The following is a 22,184-nucleotide window of genomic DNA, read 5'->3' as shown; positions in this document are numbered from 1 at the left end:
ACCAATTATTTCTGATATCATGTTTTCCTTTTGCCATGTCAGTCGTCTGTTGTCCGACGGTCGTCGTCAGTCGTCAGACATTCGTTGTCAGTCGTTAGACATTCGTTGTCAGAGTCAGACGTTCGTTGTCAGTCGTTCGTTGTCAGTGTTGGTTCTTCTTTATGAGTTCCCCAGTCGCCTACTGAAATGAAGTAGAAGAAAAGCTCTCTAACAATTTGTACTGGCTCTCTGTTGTGTGGCGTGGCGAGGAGCGTAGAGGCAGTTCGTTCACGGTTCTCAAACCCGTGACGACACATGCGCTTATACGCACGTTTTTAATATTCAAAAATGTTATCAAAAACTCGCGTATAAGAACAATCAACTTGCAGAAATTTCAAGTTTTGTTTTTTTGCAGGTTGATTGATGGTATTATGGTGACATCAGTGTGTCGCGGGATTGCGTTCACTTGCATATACAAGCAGATATAGGCACATGCGTTTTTTATGCGCGTCATTACGGTATTGTCTACATTACTTGTCTCGTCTTGACCTTGTAATGTATAATATATAACTGAACCTATCTATCTGTCTATTGCTTCACTATTCATTGATCATGCTGTAAGCCTACATGGGTAGTGTTTCACCCAGTATGACAGTTTGCCCTTTCATCAATCATCGTGGTCTGCTGCACACGATGCATGGATGTGTTTCCTTTGTTTTGCATTGCTTGCTGTATGCACACGTTCAGTCTTATCATGCTATCGTTAGTTCCGGTATGGTGCTTTGTTGCGAGTCTTGCGTGCTGTGCGTAGAAGTCGTACCACCGCACTCAGTATCGCTCTAGCCCGATAATCCATATGCAGCTGAGTTGGCTGTACTCAGTTGCCTTTTGGGAACTCTTTGCCATGAGTTCATTAGTAGTTCTTATGTTGTCGTTTTGCTCTCAACTTTTGCTCTCTCTGAAATGTTCTTCCCTGAATAACAACTAATTACTTTCGTACTGCCTGTTGATCGAGTTGGCGTGCATGCCTGCATGACTGAAGTTCCATAACATCTGGTACCGAAACCCGCTGATACCTGGTGCGACTGTGTTGTCGTTTGGTGGTGGGCCTTGATTTGGAAATAATGTCGCTGAAACTCGATGGATTTCTGCGGACGTTCCGCGGAAAAGGAGATGACTTGGAGACGTTCTGGTCGAAGTTCCGTGTCCTGGTGGATATTCAAAAGTGGGACACAGAGGAAAAACAGATGCAGCACCTGCCCTTGGTCCTAGATGGCAAGGCGTTCAAAGTCTTCATGCCCATGGCGGACACGGACAGGAAAAAGGAGGCAACCGTGAAAGCGCTACTTGAAAAGGCCTTCGCGCCTGCACCTGCTGATTCTCATCAGTAGTTTCTGTCCTGTCGCCTGCGCCCTGATGAGGCTGCGGACGGCTACGTTGCTGACCTGAAGCACCACTTCAGCTTAGCTGGCCACAAGATTACAGACGAGAAGGTCTGGAGCAGGTGATTTGTGGCTTGCCACCAACGTTCGTGCGAGACATTCGTTTGCAGGGTGCTGGACAGGCCCTCTTCGTCAGTGACGTGACAAAGAAGGTTCGCGCTTTGCAACTGGTTGAAAGTGCTGCATCATCGCATGCCACTGGCGCTGCTGCCACCGAGCCAGCGAAGTCTTTGTATTGTTACACGTGCGGGAAAACTGGGCATGTCAAGAAGACCTGCCGTGCTGGGAACCGGGAACCCTCCACGCAGAGCTCGTCAGCAGGCCCATCTTCCTCGAAGAGCAGCTGAGTTCGTTGCCATCATTGTCATGAGCTAGGCCACATCCGGAGAAACTGCCCGACCAGGAGAACACGGTGCACTGTGTCTGCTGGTGTTTCTAACCAGCCAGGAGGAAAACCGACTGCTGTTCGGCCCTGACTACATCGTCTTCCCTTATCCGAGTGTACGCCGATGCCTGCCGAGAAAAACACGACGAGTGGACTCGCCTGAGTTCTGTGGTGGACACTGGTTGCACGCGCTCTCTCATCAGCCGTGCCGCACTCCAGAAGTGCAATGGCCTGCGTTACATGGAACTGTGTCCGGACAACATGCTCGCACTCAACGGTGAATCGCTGAAGATACTGGGTAGCGTTCTGCTGAACCTCCGTCAACTCGACGGACCTGTGCACTTGGACTTACTGACTGCCGTATCTGTGCTGGTTGTGAAGTTCCATTACAACCTTGCCTTCACACTCACTGCTCTTCCATCTTTGCCTTTGTCAAGCAATCTGAAATAACCCATACAGCGTAATACAAGCTGAATTTTGACCTTATGGAGCATGACTGGTCTTTTCAAACTGGTTATCTATGTGAAACGTGCATGGTTGTATGCGCACACACACGCACACCCGCAGACAAGAGGGAGAGGGAGAGGGAGAGAGAGGGAGAGAGAGAGAGAGAGAGCACCGGAGGAAAGAGGATCATGGAACAGAGCAAACTAATATCCACAAAAACATGTAGACCTTTCTATCTCACAATGTGCATGTGATCTGACGCCCGAGGCACAGTGTACGGCGAAAGGCCATGGCATTCTGCGTTGGAAATAATGTGCACATGTGTATGTCTGTGTGTTGTATATGTATTATCTACTTTCAGACAAGTAACTTTCCATCGAGTAGCAGCTGCTTCTGTTGGTGGCACAACGCTGGTGGTGGTTGTGGAAGCATTCGGCTCTACTTTACCTTCATCGCTTCTTACCAATGTTCTTGGGTCAGCCTTGCTGGCGTCCATGCTGCAAAATGCTGGCCTTGGTCAGGTCAGTGTGGTTCAAACTGGTGCTCAAGAGGAATCATCTTCGTCCAACCTTGGTGCTATACTTGGGGGAGCCATTGGCGGAGTAGGAGTTCTTGGTGTCATGGTCGGAGCAGCAGTCAAATACAAAATGTAAGTGAACCGCTGCTAGTTTTGCTGCTGCTGTTGTCACAGCTTTTTCTGCTGCTGTCACTGCTTCTTATGCTACTGCCACTGCTGCTGCTGTTGCTGTAAAGATTCACCAGTACTGCCAAAGGTGCCAAAGGACCCTCAAACATTCCAATCTTTGCTGAAGAAAGAGCATGGTACGCAGGCCGCTGTCACATGTGCAACTCTGCACTAGCACTATTGTTTACAGTACTTCAAACTTAGATCTATCGTATTTCCCTGATTGTAAGTTGCATCCCCATTTCCAGGCTCAGGTCGTATCGTTTGGATATATTCACTTCAGTAGTAATCATGCTCGATTGTAAGTCGTATCCCCTTTGTTGGCCGTGAAGTTTAGTTTAAAAAAGGTGCGATTTATATTCAGGGAAATACGGTGCATGGACGTGTTTTCAAAGTCTGAAGCCAAACCGCCTGCCTACAGCTGTGCAGCGTCAACACAAATATTTCTAAAACCAAACAAAAAGCAGCGCCACACAAAAACACTTTTGACATAGCTGTTCGTTCGTGCTATAGTTTGTAGCCCTGGCTGCGCACTTCGGCAGCTGTGGCGAATGAAAGCAGCGCCACTCAGGCCTTCCAAGTGCACGTACGGTGTCCAGCAAGACGAAACGAAGAAAAATGAGCTGAGGCACGAGAGATCTACTTTCAGACAAGTAACTTTCCATCGAGTAGCAGCTGCTTCTGTTGGTGGCACAACGCTGGTGGTGGTTGTGGAAGCATTCGGCTCTACTTTACCTTCATCGCTTCTTACCAATGTTCTTGGGTCAGCCTTGCTGGCGTCCATGCTGCAAAATGCTGGCCTTGGTCAGGTCAGTGTGGTTCAAACTGGTGCTCAAGAGGAATCATCTTCGTCCAACCTTGGTGCTATACTTGGGGGAGCCATTGGCGGAGTAGGAGTTCTTGGTGTCATGGTCGGAGCAGCAGTCAAATACAAAATGTAAGTGAACCGCTGCTAGTTTTGCTGCTGCTGTTGTCACAGCTTTTTCTGCTGCTGTCACTGCTTCTTATGCTACTGCCACTGCTGCTGCTGTTGCTGTAAAGATTCACCAGTACTGCCAAAGGTGCCAAAGGACCCTCAAACATTCCAATCTTTGCTGAAGAAAGAGCATGGTACGCAGGCCGCTGTCACATGTGCAACTCTGCACTAGCACTATTGTTTACAGTACTTCAAACTTAGATCTATCGTATTTCCCTGATTGTAAGTTGCATCCCCATTTCCAGGCTCAGGTCGTATCGTTTGGATATATTCACTTCAGTAGTAATCATGCTCGATTGTAAGTCGTATCCCCTTTGTTGGCCGTGAAGTTTAGTTTAAAAAAGGTGCGATTTATATTCAGGGAAATACGGTGCATGGACGTGTTTTCAAAGTCTGAAGCCAAACCGCCTGCCTACAGCTGTGCAGCGTCAACACAAATATTTCTAAAACCAAACAAAAAGCAGCGCCACACAAAAACACTTTTGACATAGCTGTTCGTTCGTGCTATAGTTTGTAGCCCTGGCTGCGCACTTCGGCAGCTGTGGCGAATGAAAGCAGCGCCACTCAGGCCTTCCAAGTGCACGTACGGTGTCCAGCAAGACGAAACGAAGAAAAATGAGCTGAGGCACGAGAGATCTGACGAAGTGTGAGAGAGATGGAGAGGGTGATAGTGCCATAGAAAGCACAAAGCAGCATCCATGATTTAGATCATCTTGGTTGTAAGCCACCCATGGTTGATCTTCATCGTCATCTCGTCACACTCGGCCCCATGTTTGGGGAGTCGGTCCGCAAACCGGAAACAAATCGCTTCCATATGGCCTATTAGTAGTATGTGTCAAGCCGGTTCTACAGTAGGCACATGCCTCGCCCCAAAAATGGGGTATTATTGATTAGACGAGAGAGGGATCTGACTCACAGAGATAATAACGAATAATCTTTACTTCAGGATGAGACACTAGTAAAGCAACTGAACTACACGAGAGGAATAACTGCAAGCTGTAACTGACTGAAACAACGAAAGAACACGACTGTATACGTGTAGTCTCCAGTCCAAACAACAAGACGCCGACTCAACTAATTATGCACAGAAACTACAAGCCGCGAAGTCCGTTTCACGCGCGCGGGAAACGGCACATGAGACATGCATAACAACACAACACGATGCACTACTACTACTACATGCATCATGAATAGCATGAAAGCATAAAAGAACAGCCAGGAATAATTAGTATTAGACTGGTCCACACAGGAACAATAAATGTATCACCTCTACGCGTGCACGCAGCATAACTGACACCAAAGAAGGGCACGTTGATTCGGACATGCATTGGAATTACCATGAAAGTATTGACACCCAAAGCCTAGCGGCAGTGATTTGCCATAACACCATACTTAGACTACTGAAAGAGGTTCACCGTCGTCTACTCATTGATAGTACCCCATTTTTGGGTTAAAACCGGGCGCCCACTTTTTACGTTAAAATGATTTTGAGGGTGGTGGAGGGGGTAAGACCCTCTGATTCTGGAATGCGATGGATTATTTAAAAAAATTAATGAAAACTCATAGAAACAATCTTCGAGAAAACCAAAAGTGTTATTTACGCTATAAACAGTATACATGTAAAGTGCCGCAGACATTACCATACAAGTAAACGTGAGGGAAAAAAAAGGTTAACGTGAGGAAAAAAAAAGGTGTATGCATGTAATTCCAACACTCCACTGATGACCGGACCAGAAAATCGATTCTGGAATTACGTGTATACACCTTTTTTTGTAACTCTAGACACGTTCACTTGCATGGTAATGTCTGCGGCACTGATACTGTTTATAGCGCTATTTCAACTTATTTTGAACTATATTTTCAATTTTTCGGCTCATTTTTTCGTATGCAAGTATATTTACATGCAGAGTTACTTGAAAATGTCAGAACTTGGCAATCGCCAAGTTCCCTTTCTGCTCATGCAGACGACCTTCTGCCACGGTTCCATCATTAGCCTGACAATTGGCTCCAGGTCGTTGAGGGATGTCTTGCGGCGGCAACGCTTTGCCCTCGATTCGTCCTCTTAGTGCCTCTCTTCTGTGGCATTCGTGCCGTCAGCTGCAACGTCGAGACACTGCAATGTAATGCTGACCTTTGTGCTATGGTGGATCCCCCCACGCCCTTCTTCTTCGGTATCTCTCGCGGCCCGCTCGAAATAAATCGCTGAGCCACTCGCCACGTCGGGCGCCACTGTTATGGTGGATCCCCCCCCCCCCCCCCCCCCCCCGCTCTTCTCCGCACGCCACACCACAACTCGTTGACTCATTGGTTTATAGAATACTTCTCAATTACAATATACGAACCGGCGGCGGAGAGAACGGGGGAGAAAGACAAGGAAATAATAAACAACCAACAGTTATAAACAGAGAAAAGGGCGAACACATCGAAACGACCAATGAGCGACCAGTACGGACGATACATGTGACAAGACCCAACACAACAACACCGTGGACGAATCACACCACTCTCGCACCCGAACCTGACTCGCACAGCGCATGCTCCACATAGTCCACGCATGCGCAACAACTAGTCGACAAACGCACTCGCACAGGCGGAAGAAGATCCGCACACTCTGACAACGCATACACCACATATACCACGCCATACGCGCCACACCCATATACTGCACACAACGCACCACACCCGTACAGACAGAAGACCATATTTGACACCGGACAGGACGAGACAGCGAGACCAGAGACAGCAACGGGTGCAAATAATAAGCGTATCGAATTTCGCAACATTTGTGTATTTGGTAGGAATGGCCTTGAGCGTCATCGCCTCTGATTCCACTAGTTTGGTGTCTGAAAGACTGGGGTGCATGCGCTATTGTTGAGCACATTGATGATTCTGATGTAGGCCGGAATGTTCACGTTAGAAAGCGACGAGGAAACTATCCGAGAGGACTTATATAATTATGATCATGGGCAGCAACATGATCTGAAAGAAGAGGTTCCTCACAAATCCAGCAATTAGTGGCCTCTTCGAAATGCCGTCTCTGTGCTGCAGTGATAGTCATAGATAGAGGCCTAGATATATGTCCAGATGATCCATATTATTATTATTATTATTATTATTATTATTATTATGTGCTTGTTCGCGTAGACATCAGCATGGCCTGCAGCTGCATTAATGGGCATGCAAATCATGCAAACCAGCCAAAAATGTTCGCATAAGCCACTTCGAATAGATACAAAAGACCATAACAGTTTCAGAAAAAGAAGAAATATGCGAAAAGAAGACAAAAACTAGGGTGCCGACACCACTCGGGCACAGATGCCCACCCAACCGCTTCGGTCAGCAGCAAGGGCACGGAACGCCTCCAGATGATCCATATATGGCAGAATTGTCCTTATAAGGAAGGTGCACACGGGTCTGGTCATATAAGGCATATTCCATAGCGCCTCTACTCAGACCGCAATACATCTCTTCTGCCTCATTTGCGCTCAGCAATCGTGCCGTTCTGATCTGTTCGGCACGCTCCATAATCCGTTGGCGAGCATCATCCGTAGTTCTGGATAGCTTGGAGATTAGTTTGTCATTGCCCACGGGGCACGGCTGTTTTTTTGTGCGATTTCACGCCACTTAACAATATGGCCGCCGAAAGTATCGATTGGGCTTCAATGGCAAGAAAATTTGAATTTTCAAATCGTCAGAACACGAGTAGGCCATGGTTTCCCCTGAATATTGGAGACTAGTCAGCCCGGACAGCCCGGGGAACACGCTGATCATCTGCGTCTTGTTTCAAGTTTTCCGCTCGTACCTCATATGACTGCCTTTCCTTCAAGAAACATTTGTTCTGTGTCGTGCGACTTTGGCTTCGTTCTGGAATACTCCTTGTGTCGTCGCTGACAAACTCGGCTCCGAGAAGCCCTTCCCGATTTTTTCCCAGGTAGAGGACTATCCTCTGGTTGTCTTCCCCAAGTGTCATTAGAATACGCGCGTGAACTTCTAAATACGCGCGACGAGTCAGGAGCCTGTTTTCTCTTGATTTGGAAGACAAAATGGTGTGGCCCTTTAGTTGCTGTTGAGTGTAGAAGGCTGCTTCCTGCTGTAAATTGCTTAGTCGGCATGTGGGATATTAAAGAAGAAGACATCAGCCGGCCAAGTGAGCTTGAAATTGTGATATCTACCCTATTGTGCGTTGAACGATTACGAAATGTCTAACTTGAATGTTGTACACGCGAGCACGCCAAGCAGAGGCTGACAATCACTGGCGAGATCAATCTCCAGACTGCCAGGAGTACTTCGAGCAAGTTTGAAGCGGAAAGACAGCTAACTGGGCAGGCCAGGACGCCTTTGTTGAGTCGGGCTCGCTCGTTCGCAGACTGTTAGACAACAACTGGATGGGTTCTGAGATATCTCTTACTTAGACTATCATGATCTCAGACAATACTACAAGACAATATCAAAAGGGAAAACCACTCGAAAAACCATCTCCGCCATTCCAACTCTCTCTCTCCAGAACTCTCTCAGCATAAACTCACCACTCACTCAAAGTATGGACAAGCCCGCGCAAAGCAATAAACACGTGACACGCAGATACCGCGCGACACTAAAACACAGCTAACAGTGCACTACATGTAGGTAGTGACAACAATGCAAAGTCAGATACATGGCGACTGATATCATGCAGATCAGTAGCAGTTCAGTTAGTTGAGGTCGAACCTCAACATACCTCCCCTTCTTTCAAAGCAGGAGGGACTACAGTAGCAGTTTACAGATTGAGCCTATCAGGCTGCTTCTTGGCTCGGTCGGATCGACGCGTTGTGACATCGGTCGCTTCCTGGACCGGCATGGGAACTTCGGTGTCCGCTGAGGCGGGCATAGCGCGGCACGGCTTCACCTGATCAAGATGACGGCGCTGGACGGCACCACCCTCGGTCTCGACGGTGGCTTCATGAGCATTAGCCTCTAACACTGTGGCTCTCTCTGTCGCGCCGGAGGCTTGCTGTACAAAGACTGCGTCACCTTCTGCCAAGTGACGTGGAGCGGTGTGATGCCGTGTGTCATACCTGTCCTTGACAGAGGCCTTCACTGCAGCTTCTCGCACTCTAACGCCTTCATCCAGTTCGTCATCGTCCTCTTCCTCAGATTCTGAACCGGGGCAGCGCAGAGCTTTCAACTGCGTGCGGAATCCACCGCGCAGGAACAGATCTGCCGGAGCATGCCCTGTGGTGGCATTCACCGTGGAGCGGAGGGTACCGAGCGACTCTTGCATCGCTCGCTTGAGGGACGCCTGCGATGACTTTCTGAGATGGCGCTTGAGTGTCTGGTGCAAACGCTCTACCGGGTTTTGCCTTGGGGTGTACGGGACAATACGCTCGTGCTGGATGCCCCAGTCACGAAGCTGGGCTGCGGTCTCTGCACTGACGAACTGGGGACCGTTGTCCGAGATGACGCGCACTGGATACCCGAACATGGTGAACATAGCGCGAAGCGCTGTCACCACCCGCGAGGACGTCTCGCCGGTTAGTTCTGCAACGAGTGGATAGCGGGAGTACAAATCCATCACACTCAGAAACGCCTTTCCACCACAGTAGAAGATGTCAATGGCAACCATGTGCCAGGGCCGTGGTGGTAGCTCTCTGGGCTGCAGAGGTACCTTTGTCGGTCGAGCTTCGAGCGCACATGGCTCGCAGCTTTGCACGTGCCGCTTCGCTGCGTTGGCCCAACCAGGCCACCACACTGACTCCTGCAGGCGTGCCTTGGTTTTCGGGATGCCGGGATGCCCATCATGTGCCAGCTCGAGTACCTCCGGCACACAACACTCTGGGATGACTAACCTCTCCCCTCGCAAGATGACAAAGTCGTCAGTCTTAGGGTACGGCCATACACTCAACTCGTGGCGAAGACCACGGTACGGTGCCACTGCGGAGGTCGACGGCCATTTGTCAGTGAGGAGAGCTTGGCGCACTGCACATAGCGTCTCGTCCTGGGCTGTCTTGGCGGCTATCTTGCGTCGTTGATCAGGTAGTAGACCGTCAGCACAGGAGATCGCTTGCACGACCAGGAAACTGGTGTCTGCCGGTTCGGTCGGGAAACGTGACAGGGCATCGGCTAGCACGTTGAACTTGCCAGGGCGGAACTGGACTTGGTAGTGAAGGTCTTGCACCTTCAGGATGAGCCGTTGCACCCGTACACTGGCGGCTGACAAGTTGTATGCACGGTCGAACACTTGCAGAAGTGGCTTGTGATCCGACAACACTGTCACGGAAAGGCCGGTGATGAAACTGCGGAAACGCTGCAGGCCCCAGACTATCGCCAGTGCCTCTCTCTCGATCGTAGCGTAGCGGGTTTCTGGTCCAGTCAGTTTACGACTAGCATAGTACACGGGACGCCACTCGTCACCGTCGTGCTTCTGCATGAGGACGGCTCCTAGACCCGTACCAGAGGCGTCGACTTCAACGCGCGTCGGCAGGGTAGGGTTGAAGAGTGCCAGCACGGGCTCGGTTGCAAGGTGTTGTCGCACAGCGGCGGCTGCCTGTGTACATGCTGGAGTCCAGTCCCAGTTTCCAGCGAGCAGAGCTGTCAACGGAGCAAGCAGGTCAGCCAGGTTAGGCACGAACTTAGCTAGGTACGTGGTGAGGCCAAGAAAAGAGCGCAGTTGCGAGACGTTCTCCGGATCAGCCATCTCGTGGAGTGACTTGACCTTGTCCTCACCTGGTCGGACGCCGGAAGCTGAGACTCGATGGCCCAAGAAGGTCAGCTCCGTGACACTGAATGCACACTTCTTGCCGTTGAGCGTGACACAGTTCGCCTTGAGTGCTGCTTTCACCGCTGCTAGTCGCTTGTCATGCTCCTGTTGAGAAGGAGCAAAGACGAGGATGTCATCCAGGTAAATGAGCACACCCTCAATCGAGCCCAGGATCTGCTCCATCTTCCTCTGGAAGAGCTCAGGACCGCTTGACACGCCAGATGGTAATCGGCGGAACCGGTAGTGCCCCAATGGGGAGGCGATCACAAATGCATGGTGGCAGTCTGGAGTTAGTTCCAGCTGCGAGTACCCAGACTTCAAATCTAACTTCGAGAATACCGTTGCACCGGACACCTGCGCCAGGAGGTCGTCGGTGGTTGGCAACTGCACACCAGGCCGGCGTACAGCGGAGTTGACTTGTCGCAAGTCGACACACCACCGGACCGTCTTGTCCGGCTTCATCACCGGGACAAGGGGAGAAACGAAATCAGTGGCCTGCACTTCACTAACGGTCTCGACCACACCCTGTTCCGTCCATGCCTGCAGTTGTTCTCGTAATGAGGGGAGCAAGGCCGGAGCCACTCGCCGAGCTGACTGCTGGATCGCTGGTTGACTGGAATCCAAGTGAATCGTCACCGGTCCACGCATAGCTGGGAGCGACGCCAACTCCTCGGTGTCGGCATGAATGCTGATGCCAGCGACAGGTGGTGCCAACAATCCTAATGCAAGTGACACACCTTCGCCCAGGAGCGCCGGCACTGGCTGCTTGGAGTCGTCAACAACAAAGATAGTCTCTTGTACAGTGAACTGGTTGTACGTGATGCACGCCTCGAAAACACCAACAGGTTTGAGCTGAGACGTTCCTACCGGACGCAATGGGCAGGGCGATGACGATAGCCGATACTCGCTCGGTACTTGTGACTGAGGCAGGACCGTCACCATGCTGGCCGAATCCACGCGCATAGCCCTTTGGTGCTTGCCATCTAGCACTACCGATCGTAGTGGAAGCACAAATCCAGTTTTCCCGGACCAGACGCTGAAACATTCCGCATCGTCGTCGTCATCGCTGTCATCCATTTCCGCAAGTTTCGGTGAAGACACCTGACTTCTGGACGATGGCGTTGCTGCTGGTCGGGACTCATTTGCCATGGCCAGGCTGGCCGTCATCCCTGGCTTCGTGCCCAGGTACTGGCCTTTCGGCTTGGGCTTCGCTGCGCCGGAACGGCAAACTTGCCCGAAATGCCCTTTCCGTCCACACTGGCTGCACACGGCGTCGGCCGCCGGACAGTGCCGCTTTCCCGGTGGATGCGTCGCTCCGCAGTACCCACAAGCGGGGTTACTGGTGTAGGGAAGGCTGGGTCGGCCTTGTGTCTGGGGAGCGGCGTAGCTGACCTCGACTTCCTTGGCTGGCGTCTCGCGCGCCAACACAACTGCTTGAGCTCGCTTGGCTGCAGCCGTCAGGTCCTTGCCTCCCTCTTGTAACACACTCTTCCGGGCCGCTTTCACAGACAGGCCACGTGCAAACAAATGTACGGCGACTGTGCCGAGTACATCTTTTAGGTCAGCTCCTGGAGTGAGATTGCATACTCTCAGCTCTTTCTCAATTCGGACCCGAAACGCCTGAATCGATTCCCCAGGCTGCTGCTCAATGGAGAACAGTTCAGCAAGCCTGGCATCCGTGCTACGCTGGCTTCCAAAATACTCATCGAAGAGCCCAATTAGTTCCGCGAACGGGTCGTCTGCCTCAGGGTTCGTGGGAAATTTCTGCCACAAATAGTAGCTTGCATTTTCTCCTAGATTCACTGCCGCGGCCAGGCACTGCTTCTTCTTGTTGGTCACCTCGTGGAGCTGGAAGCCGATGTCCAGTTGACTTCTCCACGTCTGGTAATGGTCATGGCCGAGTTCGTGATCTAAGTCCAGCTTGACAGATACGCGGACTTTCGATGCCATTGTTGTCGCCGTCGTCAGTCAGATTTTCGGAACGAGTGCCAAATCCTGTTCACTGCGCCAATGTTGAGTCGGGCTCGCTCGTTCGCAGACTGTTAGACAACAACTGGATGGGTTCTGAGATATCTCTTACTTAGACTATCATGATCTCAGACAATACTACAAGACAATATCAAAAGGGAAAACCACTCGAAAAACCATCTCCGCCATTCCAACTCTCTCTCTCCAGAACTCTCTCAGCACAAACTCACCACTCACTCAAAGTATGGACAAGCCCGCGCAAAGCAATAAACACGTGACACGCAGATACCGCGCGACACTAAAACACAGCTAACAGTGCACTACATGTAGGTAGTGACAACAATGCAAAGTCAGATACATGGCGACTGATATCATGCAGATCAGTAGCAGTTCAGTTAGTTGAGGTCGAACCTCAACAGCCTTTCCACCCTCTTTCTCTCTCAAATTGCCGAAAAGTCGAGTATCTCGCTCGAGCGCTTTCAAAACTTTTCTCTTGGTTTCACGTCCCAAATCGTGGAACCACACGAGGATCGACATGAGTTTCTTCCAAAAACGCAAACTCTTCGCGTATTTGTACTATTCGCACAATGTTACATAAATCGCAACGAACGACGCCATATTGATAAGTGCCTGCACGTGAACAGCCGTGGGGGGTAGCTTCAACAACATACAACATTATCACAGACACAACTACTCACGTTGTCAGCCTCTCTTCAAATTCACCATGGATGCGTCCAGTTCTATCTTCATTGATACACTGTGATAGTCGGAAGTAGGTACCCTGAGGGGATCGGTGGTCGCCCAAGGATTGGGGTACTACAACGGCTTCTCGTGTTGAACACATGCTGATTGCACTGACAAAGGCACAACAGCGGAATGAGTGACTGTACGTCTGTGAATTCAGTTACTATACCAATAGACAGCTGAGGTCAAAAGTCATCCTGAATGAGGTGACGGCCACACCGTGCGTGTCGAAAGTGGAAAGACGCTCCTGTCATTGTGTGGTTTGTGGACAGACTTGGATCCTGGATGACCAGCAGCTGCAGCAAAACACAGGACCATCACCACGAAAATCATAACAAGGTAATTCCTGGAGGCAATCTCCAGGCTTCTCTCAATATCCAAAGGAGACATACGACTCTTGTCAGAAAGCCACTACAACAGCTTGAAAACACTCAAAGACAGTGAGCCAGCGAACATGAATGAATAAAAAGGCAAAACCTCAGAAATTGTGAATGATGAAAACGCACTGAAAACAAGGAAAGTGACTTACTTCGATGGTTATTTACCAGATGAATGTTCCTCGTATGGATCTGGCTCTTGTGGAATCAGCCGCACCGTGGAACCATGTGTTTGATGCCACAAGCGACGGCTACCTGCTCCTCACTGACCAGCCTCCATGACGGGGTGTAACGTCACCAAAAGTACGAAATTGGAATGTGCTGTTGCTTTTATCGAAAGGTCTATGTGGTGGAGATTGTTTCTAGCTTTCCGCTCGTCTACTGTATAAGTACAAATTTTCGGTCACGAAATCTTTCGTTATTTCACTCCACCAGCAGACTTTTTACGTACTAAATTTCGTTTTTGGTCGAGGTCTGTCACCCCGAACGTTCAGAAAAAATCCTTAGTTATTTCATGCCCCCTAACGAATGTAGCGAAAGTTAATTCCAAATGAAAATTTGTACTTACTGTATAGCAGGAAATTTTCGGACGGAATTTATATTCGGACGATTTCGTACACGGCCTCTTTTGTACTAAAATTAATTCTGTACTAAAAATTTGTTCCTGTGAAGTTATGTACGCTATACATGCGTACCGCATGCAAACACGTGCATCTGGCATGCAGCACTGTACGAAAATAAAATCCGTACAAAAGGTCGAAATTCGGCTTTGTCCGAAAATATTTCCGTTCGAAAATTTCCTGCTATACAGTATACAGTAATTCTTTTCGACATAGTATTTTGTGTTTCATATATTTTCTCAGTGGTGGAAATACGTGCAACCCACAGACCATGGATGCACACATTATGGACTGTGCATTGACGTCACATTGGAGTGTGAATTGTGTTTTATGATCTCTGTGTGTGTGTGTGTGTGTGCGTGCGTGCATATACATGTGTGTGTGCATGTGTGTCTGCGTGTGCACGTTTGGCTGTAGGAGCTCGGGTGGTGCTAATATCACACGACAACGAGCGCGCTTCTCCTTCCGAAAAAAACGCTCTCCATGGGACACGAGCGTAGACGGCACGTCTGGGAAGACACGCAGACAGCCGTCTATGAAATGGGCAAGGCCGGCTAGTGATCTTTTCATGAAACCCAACGCGGTGGCCACAGCAGCTGATCTAGAAGCTGTCGAGATGGGCCAATCAGGACAAGTCAAGGAAAGCAGTCTAGTCGCAGACACAGCAGCAGAACCGAGGTATGCCGGTGACGCTGCGCCTAACACGGCCGCGGAGGCTGCTGCACCTGTCTATGAGACTGCAAGCGATGACACTACTGCTCCTGGAAGACAACACCAAACGTCGGTGTCTTTCGTCAACAAGCCTGCAGCCCTGAACCTGTAGAACACACTAGGAAGTAGCAGCAGCAGCACTAGCAATAGCAATAGCAGCAGTGACTAGCCGTGAAAGTTTACTAGGTCTACTTTGAAAACCTTGAACGTTTAGGCGCCCCTATGCATGGACTGCTTCTTGAGCAGGCCGTATTGACTTGTATTCACACATGCATGTATGTGTGTGTGTGTGTGTGTTTCATAGCTGGCACACACACACACACACACACACACACACACACACACACACACACACACACACACACCTAGTGACCAGGTGTGCTGTGCATGCAACACAGGGACAACAGTATAGGCACACAAAGAATTCTTTCTCTCGATGTCCAGATACAGTTGTAGATGTGTAGAGAATTTCATCCCATGGCTATCTTGACACGGCATTCTAGCTACTTACTGTAGAGTGTAGTGTGTGTACGTCGTTATCTAGTCTCCAGTACATTCTGTTTAGGACACATACTACCTCCCCCCCCCCCCCCCCCCCCCGTACATGTCCCACTTACTGTATACATTCAGATGCTGTTTTCATTTCCCCTCTTTTCTCTTTTCTGTGAATGCTATGTTCATGCATGCTTTATGCTCTTGCTACATAAAGACGAGTGTCACTTTTAGTTACCCTGGGCCGAGGTGATGTGGCAGTCAAAATAATGCATATGCATCCGTGTCTCATCAGTTCTGTTGACTGGTTCGGTTGTCAAATATACACAAGACACAATCCAAAGCTCAACCGCATGACTAAAAAACGACAAGAAATAATGGAAGCGCGAAACCTGGCACAGAGAAGGGATCGAGGCAAGGGTGACTCTGGGGTAGTGGTACTAATAAAACACAGTCGGAGGAGAAAATAAGACACAACAAAGGACGAACGGCACAAAAGTTGGCGTTAGTAAAAGTGAATGTCCATTATAAATTTATTACATTGACAAGAAACTACTTAAGTTTTTAGTCTGCAATGAAGGGAATGAAAGGGCCAATGCAAGCGTTTCTACATTGCAAACAGAAGGAAGCGGAACAGCAAAATCAAGCACAGATTGCCACGTATACGTGCAGATAGCATTAAAAATTGGAACGCATACAACAGTGAGGTCTCTCAACAATGCAAACCAAACCTATTTCTTATGGGGTACCGGTTTGATGTTGTCGGCGTTGCGCCGTCGTAGTGTCATGCGCATCTGCGGGGCTATCACACCGCTGCTGTTGATGATACTTGTGCTACTGGCCGTGCTACTGCTCATGATGCTGCTGCTGCTGCTGGCACCACCGCTAGTGCTGCTCGATCTGCTGCTCCTACTACCGGTTGGTGCAGGGGCAATAGCACTGGACAGGGATGATACACCAGCGACGGTTGGTACGGGCAGTTTCGAAGACGTGCGGGTCGTCGTGCGCGCAGATTTCTTCTGCTTTGCAGCGGACGAAGCCGGTAGCCCGCCCACTCGAGATGGAGAGTCCGCTACAAGTTTGACAGGTGTGCTGCTGGCTGGGGGCAATTGTGTGAAGTCATTATCTTTTGCCTGCTGATCTGGTGCTACGGTTGGTACAACAGAGCTACAAGCAGAATGAAAAAGAAGAAAGAGATGCCAGCATGCAAAGAAGCAGCAGTATATTAGTGAAATCTTAGAATCGTGCACAAGTTAACTCGATCAAAGGTGGGGTTTGGCCCAAAATTAACTGTGGCCTTTCCGTCTTTCCTCCCATCGCTTTAGGAGCTGCATGTGTGCCTTGATCCATAGAGGGCGGTGGCGTTCCTACGGATGCGGAAAGCTCGGCCTCCAGCCGAGTCTCACGCGAACAGTGAATCCCCCCCCCCCCCCCCCGTCTAAACACAAAGTATTGCACGGGGTAACAGTACCCTAACTGTCACACCAATGCTCTGACTAGACATGGCACAGGACGTCTCATCCCTCTACAAGGGGTCAAACCTCCTTCATACATCTAGCAACGAAGCAAGTTGGTTCAAAATGGAATGTGGCTCTAGAATCTAACATCAAGCCGAGTGTAAAACATCCCACCATGCCATGTGCCTTGCAATGCAGAACTCTACACTTGTAATCATAGATACACTCAAGCACACACGCACACACACGCACACACACACGCATAGAGCAAAGCACTGTACTTCTTTCCAGGTGCATGTTTACTAGCATCAGAGGTACACAAGCACCAACTTACCGCCGAGTACGTCTACTGCCAGCGCTCTTTGGCGGTGTTGTAGGCACAGATGGCAGTGGTTCACTGGCCGGTTCAGAAAAAAGCGATTGCTCTGAAACAAGCTCTGGCCCATTGTCCATTGATTCAGCCGGTGGCGGAGCCACTGCTGCCGGGGCGGTGCTGGTAGAGGTCACAGCAGCGGTCAGCTTTAGGCTCCGTGCTGAGGTGAGATGGGGTGATGCAGGAGCAGCCGCAGCAGCAGCAGCCGTTGCTGACGCAACCAATTGGTCTTGTGGCAAAGTGAATCTACTGGCCGGCGTTGAGGTTCCGCGAGACCTAGTCCACGGAGGAGAAAACAGAATATCAGGACCGGGTTTGGACGCTGAAGATACTCTAGACTTCCTGGTCGCAGAAGTGACTCCCCACTCGGCAGATTTTGTTGCTCTAGTGTTGGGAGGTGTGAACTGGAATGTGGGATTAATATCATCACTAACTGAAGACGATGCCGTCATGCCTTCTGCGGAGGCCGCCGATGGAGTAACGGGAGCTGGTGCTATGCTAGCCGAGGTAGGGAAAGAGCGACGGGGCGAACGCCGTAGCGATGCCGTTGGAGACGTAGCAACAGGGCGATGAGGGCTAGTTTTGGTCAAGTTGAGCGAGTGCAGTACCCTACCTGGGGAGACAGGTTTACTACGATGGGTCGGTGAACTTGCAGTCGTCGATCTTGTCGGAGATCGAGCTGGAGAAGAGGTGGGCGATGCTGCTGAAGAACTTCCCTGGGTGGCGCTAGGACGAATGGGAGAGCGCTGCGCCGGAGGTGCTACAAGACTGCTTGTTGCTGCAACAGCACCAGGCACTGATTCACTGGCGTCGTCGTCGTCCATCATCTCAGACCTCTGCTCTTCTTCGGTCGTGGACCTATCAGAACGATCAGAGCCAGTTGCCCGTGTCAACGAAGTCATTAAAGCCGAGACATTGTTCCTTGCAACATCACTGCCGGAGCCAGTAGCAGCACCTGCAGCAGCAGTCTCCTGCGTCTTGCGTGAACGGCTAGATCGGCGCACCACAACCTTTGTCCCTTGCGACGCTACTCGTCTCGGAGACTGCTGACGAGTGGCACGTCTCGATGCTAGCCAATCGTCGTTATCATCCACAGAACTCTTGGCAGAGTCTTCGCTGACTGAAGACGACTTTGAGGCAGGGGAAGCTGATGGCGACGAGGTGGCTGGTTCTGCTGCCTCCTCCTCATCATGCTGTGACGGCGATGCTGCTGGCGATGCCAATGCTGCATTCCCCTGAGATGTGAGCGGGGAAGCAGAGGGAGACCTCCGCTGGCCATACGGAGACAATGTGGTCGGCTGCAAGCAAAAAGGAAGTAACAAGACATACACTACTCTCGACAAGAACCTGGCAAACACACAGTTCATGTAGAGTTTAAACTCTACAATCTACATGTAAAAGTACTGCGAGAGCGACCCAGCACATGCACTCCTTTTTGCTCGTGTTTTAGAGTGGAGTGGAGGAGCGAGCACAGGCTGTAAGTCATACAACACGGACAGTAAAGCTACCTGAATCCGGATACCTCTAATCCGGCCATGTCGGTCTACCGGACACCTTTCTGATCCATCTAGAGACGCTAAATGGCTTTTCACTGTTCGTCTTCAAATTCACCGGAAAGGCAGCTTAGAGAGCGCTGTGTGGGCAGGCGTGTATTGACCGCCATTTCGCCAGGTGTGTTTTAACCACCATTTCTCTACCATAATAATTATACTGATGCCGCATTGGAGTCTTCATATCATTCTACCATACTGCCCGGTGCGAGAATAACAACACTTCCAGCAATATTATATATCTGCTGTCAGCATACACACACGTGCACATGTGCGTACACACACACGCACGCACACACACACACACACACACACACACGCATGCACACACACACTAAGCCACATGTCAAACGTGGCTAGGGCTGAACATGTTCGGATAGGGGAAGCAAGCAAACTTACAGATGAAGTGAAATCTTCCTCCGCACTCAAGAAATCCCTGGGTTGACACAGGAAACAATAAGTCGCGGAGGAGATTAGGACAGAAAAAATTAATGTCCATACAGTGCCAGCAGCGTGCCAAACCGTGAAATAAAAAAATCCGTCCCAACATTTCATGTCATACTGTGTCTACATGCAGTACACCGTGCTGTGATTGACATAGCGGAAGCAGTACAAACTCACAGGCAGCAGCAGCAGCAGCAGCAGCAGCAGCAGCAGGAGAAGCTCTCACACAGCAGCACACTTACTCCGCATCATCGTCGTCATCACTTTCATCCATTGGCGTGGACATTGCAGTAGCAGCAGCAGCAGCAGTACTACTAGCAACACGTGCGTGATGTGATAGGGCAGACGAAGCAGCAGCTACAATTCCTGACGAACTTTGAGTGCGATCATCCAACGCTGACTTTCCACTGGTTATAAAAAACAAACAAACGAAATAAATTTCACAACTCCACGAAACAAACTTCGCGACTTTTTTTATTCACACCCTATGGGAGTTACTGTGCTCAAATAAACTTGGTTCCGTGGAACAAAAACTTCACAAGGACGAGTGTACACTTTTTTCCAAGCATGTACACCGTAAAGTACCGCAAGAGCGCCCTACCTTGATTTTGCAGCCAGGAAAAGGAAATTGTACGACAGAGTGTAACTAAGTTTGCACGGTGTGAGAACCTTAACATGCTAAGTGTTGTGCGCAGCTTATGTCCGCTTGAAGGTAAACCGAGTACGCATAGAAACCGAGTATGCATAGACTGAGCAAAGAGCAATGTGTGTACAAGGTAGGTGTCGTATGACCTACAGACAGGCCACCACCTCCACAACACGATCACGAAAGGGACGTGGTGGCGGGGTGCTCTGGCAGTACTTCACGGTATACAAAGATGGCAAAGTTTGAGTCTCCTTGGAATCAAGATCATTTGTTTCCTTAGAGCACAATTCAGCAGAATGGACAGTTCAATAAAGTCAGAAAGGAAAAGGACATATGAAAACGAGTTAAGAGTAACTCTCCACCACCGTAACTAGATACTATATACAGTCAGAAAGTGCAACAACTAGGCACAAAACTGACAGAGTACTGAGACATTCGACGTCCTGACACCTAGCTTCAACACATCTCCGTAGCGCTAACCGACAGCCTTCCAACTTGGAAGGTTCAAGGTTATGGAAAGACCAAAGAGGGGAAGGCAAGCGCAACGAAAACGAGCACAAGCTACAGTCCCAACGGAACAAAGAATGTCGATTGTCACTGGACGATGACGAGACCAGTAGGCTTTGTCAAATCGCCTACTGGTCTCGTCATCGTCCAGTGACAATCGACATTCTTTGTTCCGTTGGGACTGTAGCTTGTGCTCGTTTTCGTTGCGCTTGCCTTCCCCTCTTTGGTCTTTCCATAACCTTGAACCTTCCAAGTTGGAAGGCTGTCGGTTAGCGCTACGGAGATGTGTTGAAGCTAGGTGTCAGGACGTCGAATGTCTCAGTACTCTGTCAGTTTTGTGCCTAGTTGTTGCACTTTCTGACTGTATATAGTATCTAGTTACAGTGGTGGAGAGTTACTCTTAACTCGTTTTCATATGTCCTTTTCCTTTCTACTTTTATTATTGGCTCAATACCCGAGTTTCAATAAAGTCAAGAAGTGTTTTTGCTACCAGAGGAAGCACACATGACTACACACTACATACACGTCATACACATGCATGTCTCACAGGCAAAAGGAATAGAACACGAAGTCACTCATTCAAAGAGAGAAAGTAGACGAGTAGAGATGCACATCGCAGCGGCGGCATAAACAACACTGTCTTACATTGTCGGCCTGCTCCTTGACAGAAGTCCGCCATCATATTCATCGTCTTCAACATCAACATCTTCTCCTTGCTCCTCAGCATTATTGTACTGTGCCTTTGGCGAATCTGAAGCTCCTTGCTCCTTCTCAGCATCATCTTCCTCTTCCTCTTCATCCTCGTCCTCTACTCCGGCGAATCGGATGCGCCGAGGTGTTTCCGCTTTGCTCTGCTCGGCTCTACGACGAGGCTTGGCTACGGAGACAACAGGGAACAAGAACAACATGCCCACACACAGCAGTGGCCATAGTGAGGGTTGAGATGCAAGCAACACACACACACTGTAGTCCTGTACACAGTCATGGTGTGTTCGGGGAAGGGGGTTGCTGACTGCTTACTTCGCAAGTGCAGGAAAATTATTGATTTTTGTCTTTGATCACTTGTCCATTGCAAAATTATCAACGGGTATTGTAGAACGGTGAATTGGGGGGACTGACCAAACAAGTTTCGAATTTGCGGACAATTAGAAAAGTTTTTAAATAGTTGGTACAATACACCAACTGTTAGAGGCCATCCATATATTATACGGACGACCCCTAAAATACATGACAAATAACTGCGCACAGAAGAAAAGGGCAGCACCAGAGGCGCGCACGCACATGCACACCCACCCATAAACACCCACACACACAAAGTTTCTCCACTTTACCTGGCCTGCCAACAACAGACGGCGGTGTTGCCAAGTGGAATTCCTCTCCAATCAAACCTGCACGCACGAACGCACACACAAACACACGTGCACAGACATGAGCACACCCCCACACAGGCACATCTGCCTAACAAGCTAGAATAGTTTTCACCCTGCTGTAAGTAGTGCTCTATGACTATGTACTTGCCACTCAAACTCTCCTTATCCCGTTATGGGATTGTTCCACCAACTGAGCAGTCCTATGACTGTACATGTGCTGGGTGTTCATCCACAGATGATATATCTTATGGCTGCATGTACAATATACACAGTAT

The 22,184-nt window shown here is 49.6% G+C and overlaps 2 protein-coding genes across 2 annotated transcripts in view; one reads left to right on the top strand and one right to left on the bottom strand.

Annotated features, from left to right (window-relative positions):
• Positions 1 to 3,489: 3,489 nt before the first annotated feature.
• On the top strand, positions 3,490 to 15,795 carry LOC135813534 (uncharacterized). The gene is made up of 2 exons (XM_065326626.1): positions 3,490 to 3,875; positions 14,777 to 15,795. The coding sequence occupies exons 1-2, from the start codon at positions 3,490 to 3,492 to the stop codon at positions 15,180 to 15,182; spliced, it is 792 nt and encodes a 263-aa protein (XP_065182698.1). The 3' UTR covers positions 15,183 to 15,795.
• A 47-nt stretch (positions 15,796 to 15,842) lies between these two features.
• Positions 15,843 to 22,184, bottom strand: part of LOC135815920 (protein ELYS-like) — a 35,248-nt gene continuing 28,906 nt past the window's right edge. Inside the window, exons 40-45 of the mRNA XM_065329274.1 lie at positions 21,871 to 21,927; positions 21,185 to 21,416; positions 19,629 to 19,793; positions 19,342 to 19,378; positions 17,354 to 18,690; positions 15,843 to 16,729 (exon numbers count right to left, since the gene is read on the bottom strand). Coding sequence (XP_065185346.1) covers positions 16,294 to 16,729; positions 17,354 to 18,690; positions 19,342 to 19,378; positions 19,629 to 19,793; positions 21,185 to 21,416; positions 21,871 to 21,927 — 2,264 coding nt within the window. The 3' untranslated portion in view covers positions 15,843 to 16,293. The remainder of the gene's footprint in view (positions 16,730 to 17,353; positions 18,691 to 19,341; positions 19,379 to 19,628; positions 19,794 to 21,184; positions 21,417 to 21,870; positions 21,928 to 22,184) is intronic.

Source organism: Sycon ciliatum, chromosome 4, assembly GCF_964019385.1.
Source record: "Sycon ciliatum chromosome 4, ocSycCili1.1, whole genome shotgun sequence".
Classification (NCBI taxonomy): domain Eukaryota; kingdom Metazoa; phylum Porifera; class Calcarea; order Leucosolenida; family Sycettidae; genus Sycon; species Sycon ciliatum.
The sequence above is the reverse complement of the archived record's forward strand: the minus strand, read 5'-3'. Positions and strand labels throughout refer to the sequence as shown.

Excerpts from the sequence above, each read along its gene's own strand:
- LOC135813534 (XM_065326626.1), top strand. The coding sequence starts at position 3,490 with ATGAAAGCAGCGCCACTCAGGCCTTCCAAGTGCACGTACGGTGTCCAG. Across the intron at positions 3,876-14,776 it reads GCAGCAGTCAAATACAAAAT|GAGCTCGGGTGGTGCTAATA; the intron begins GTAAGTGAACCG and ends GTTTGGCTGTAG.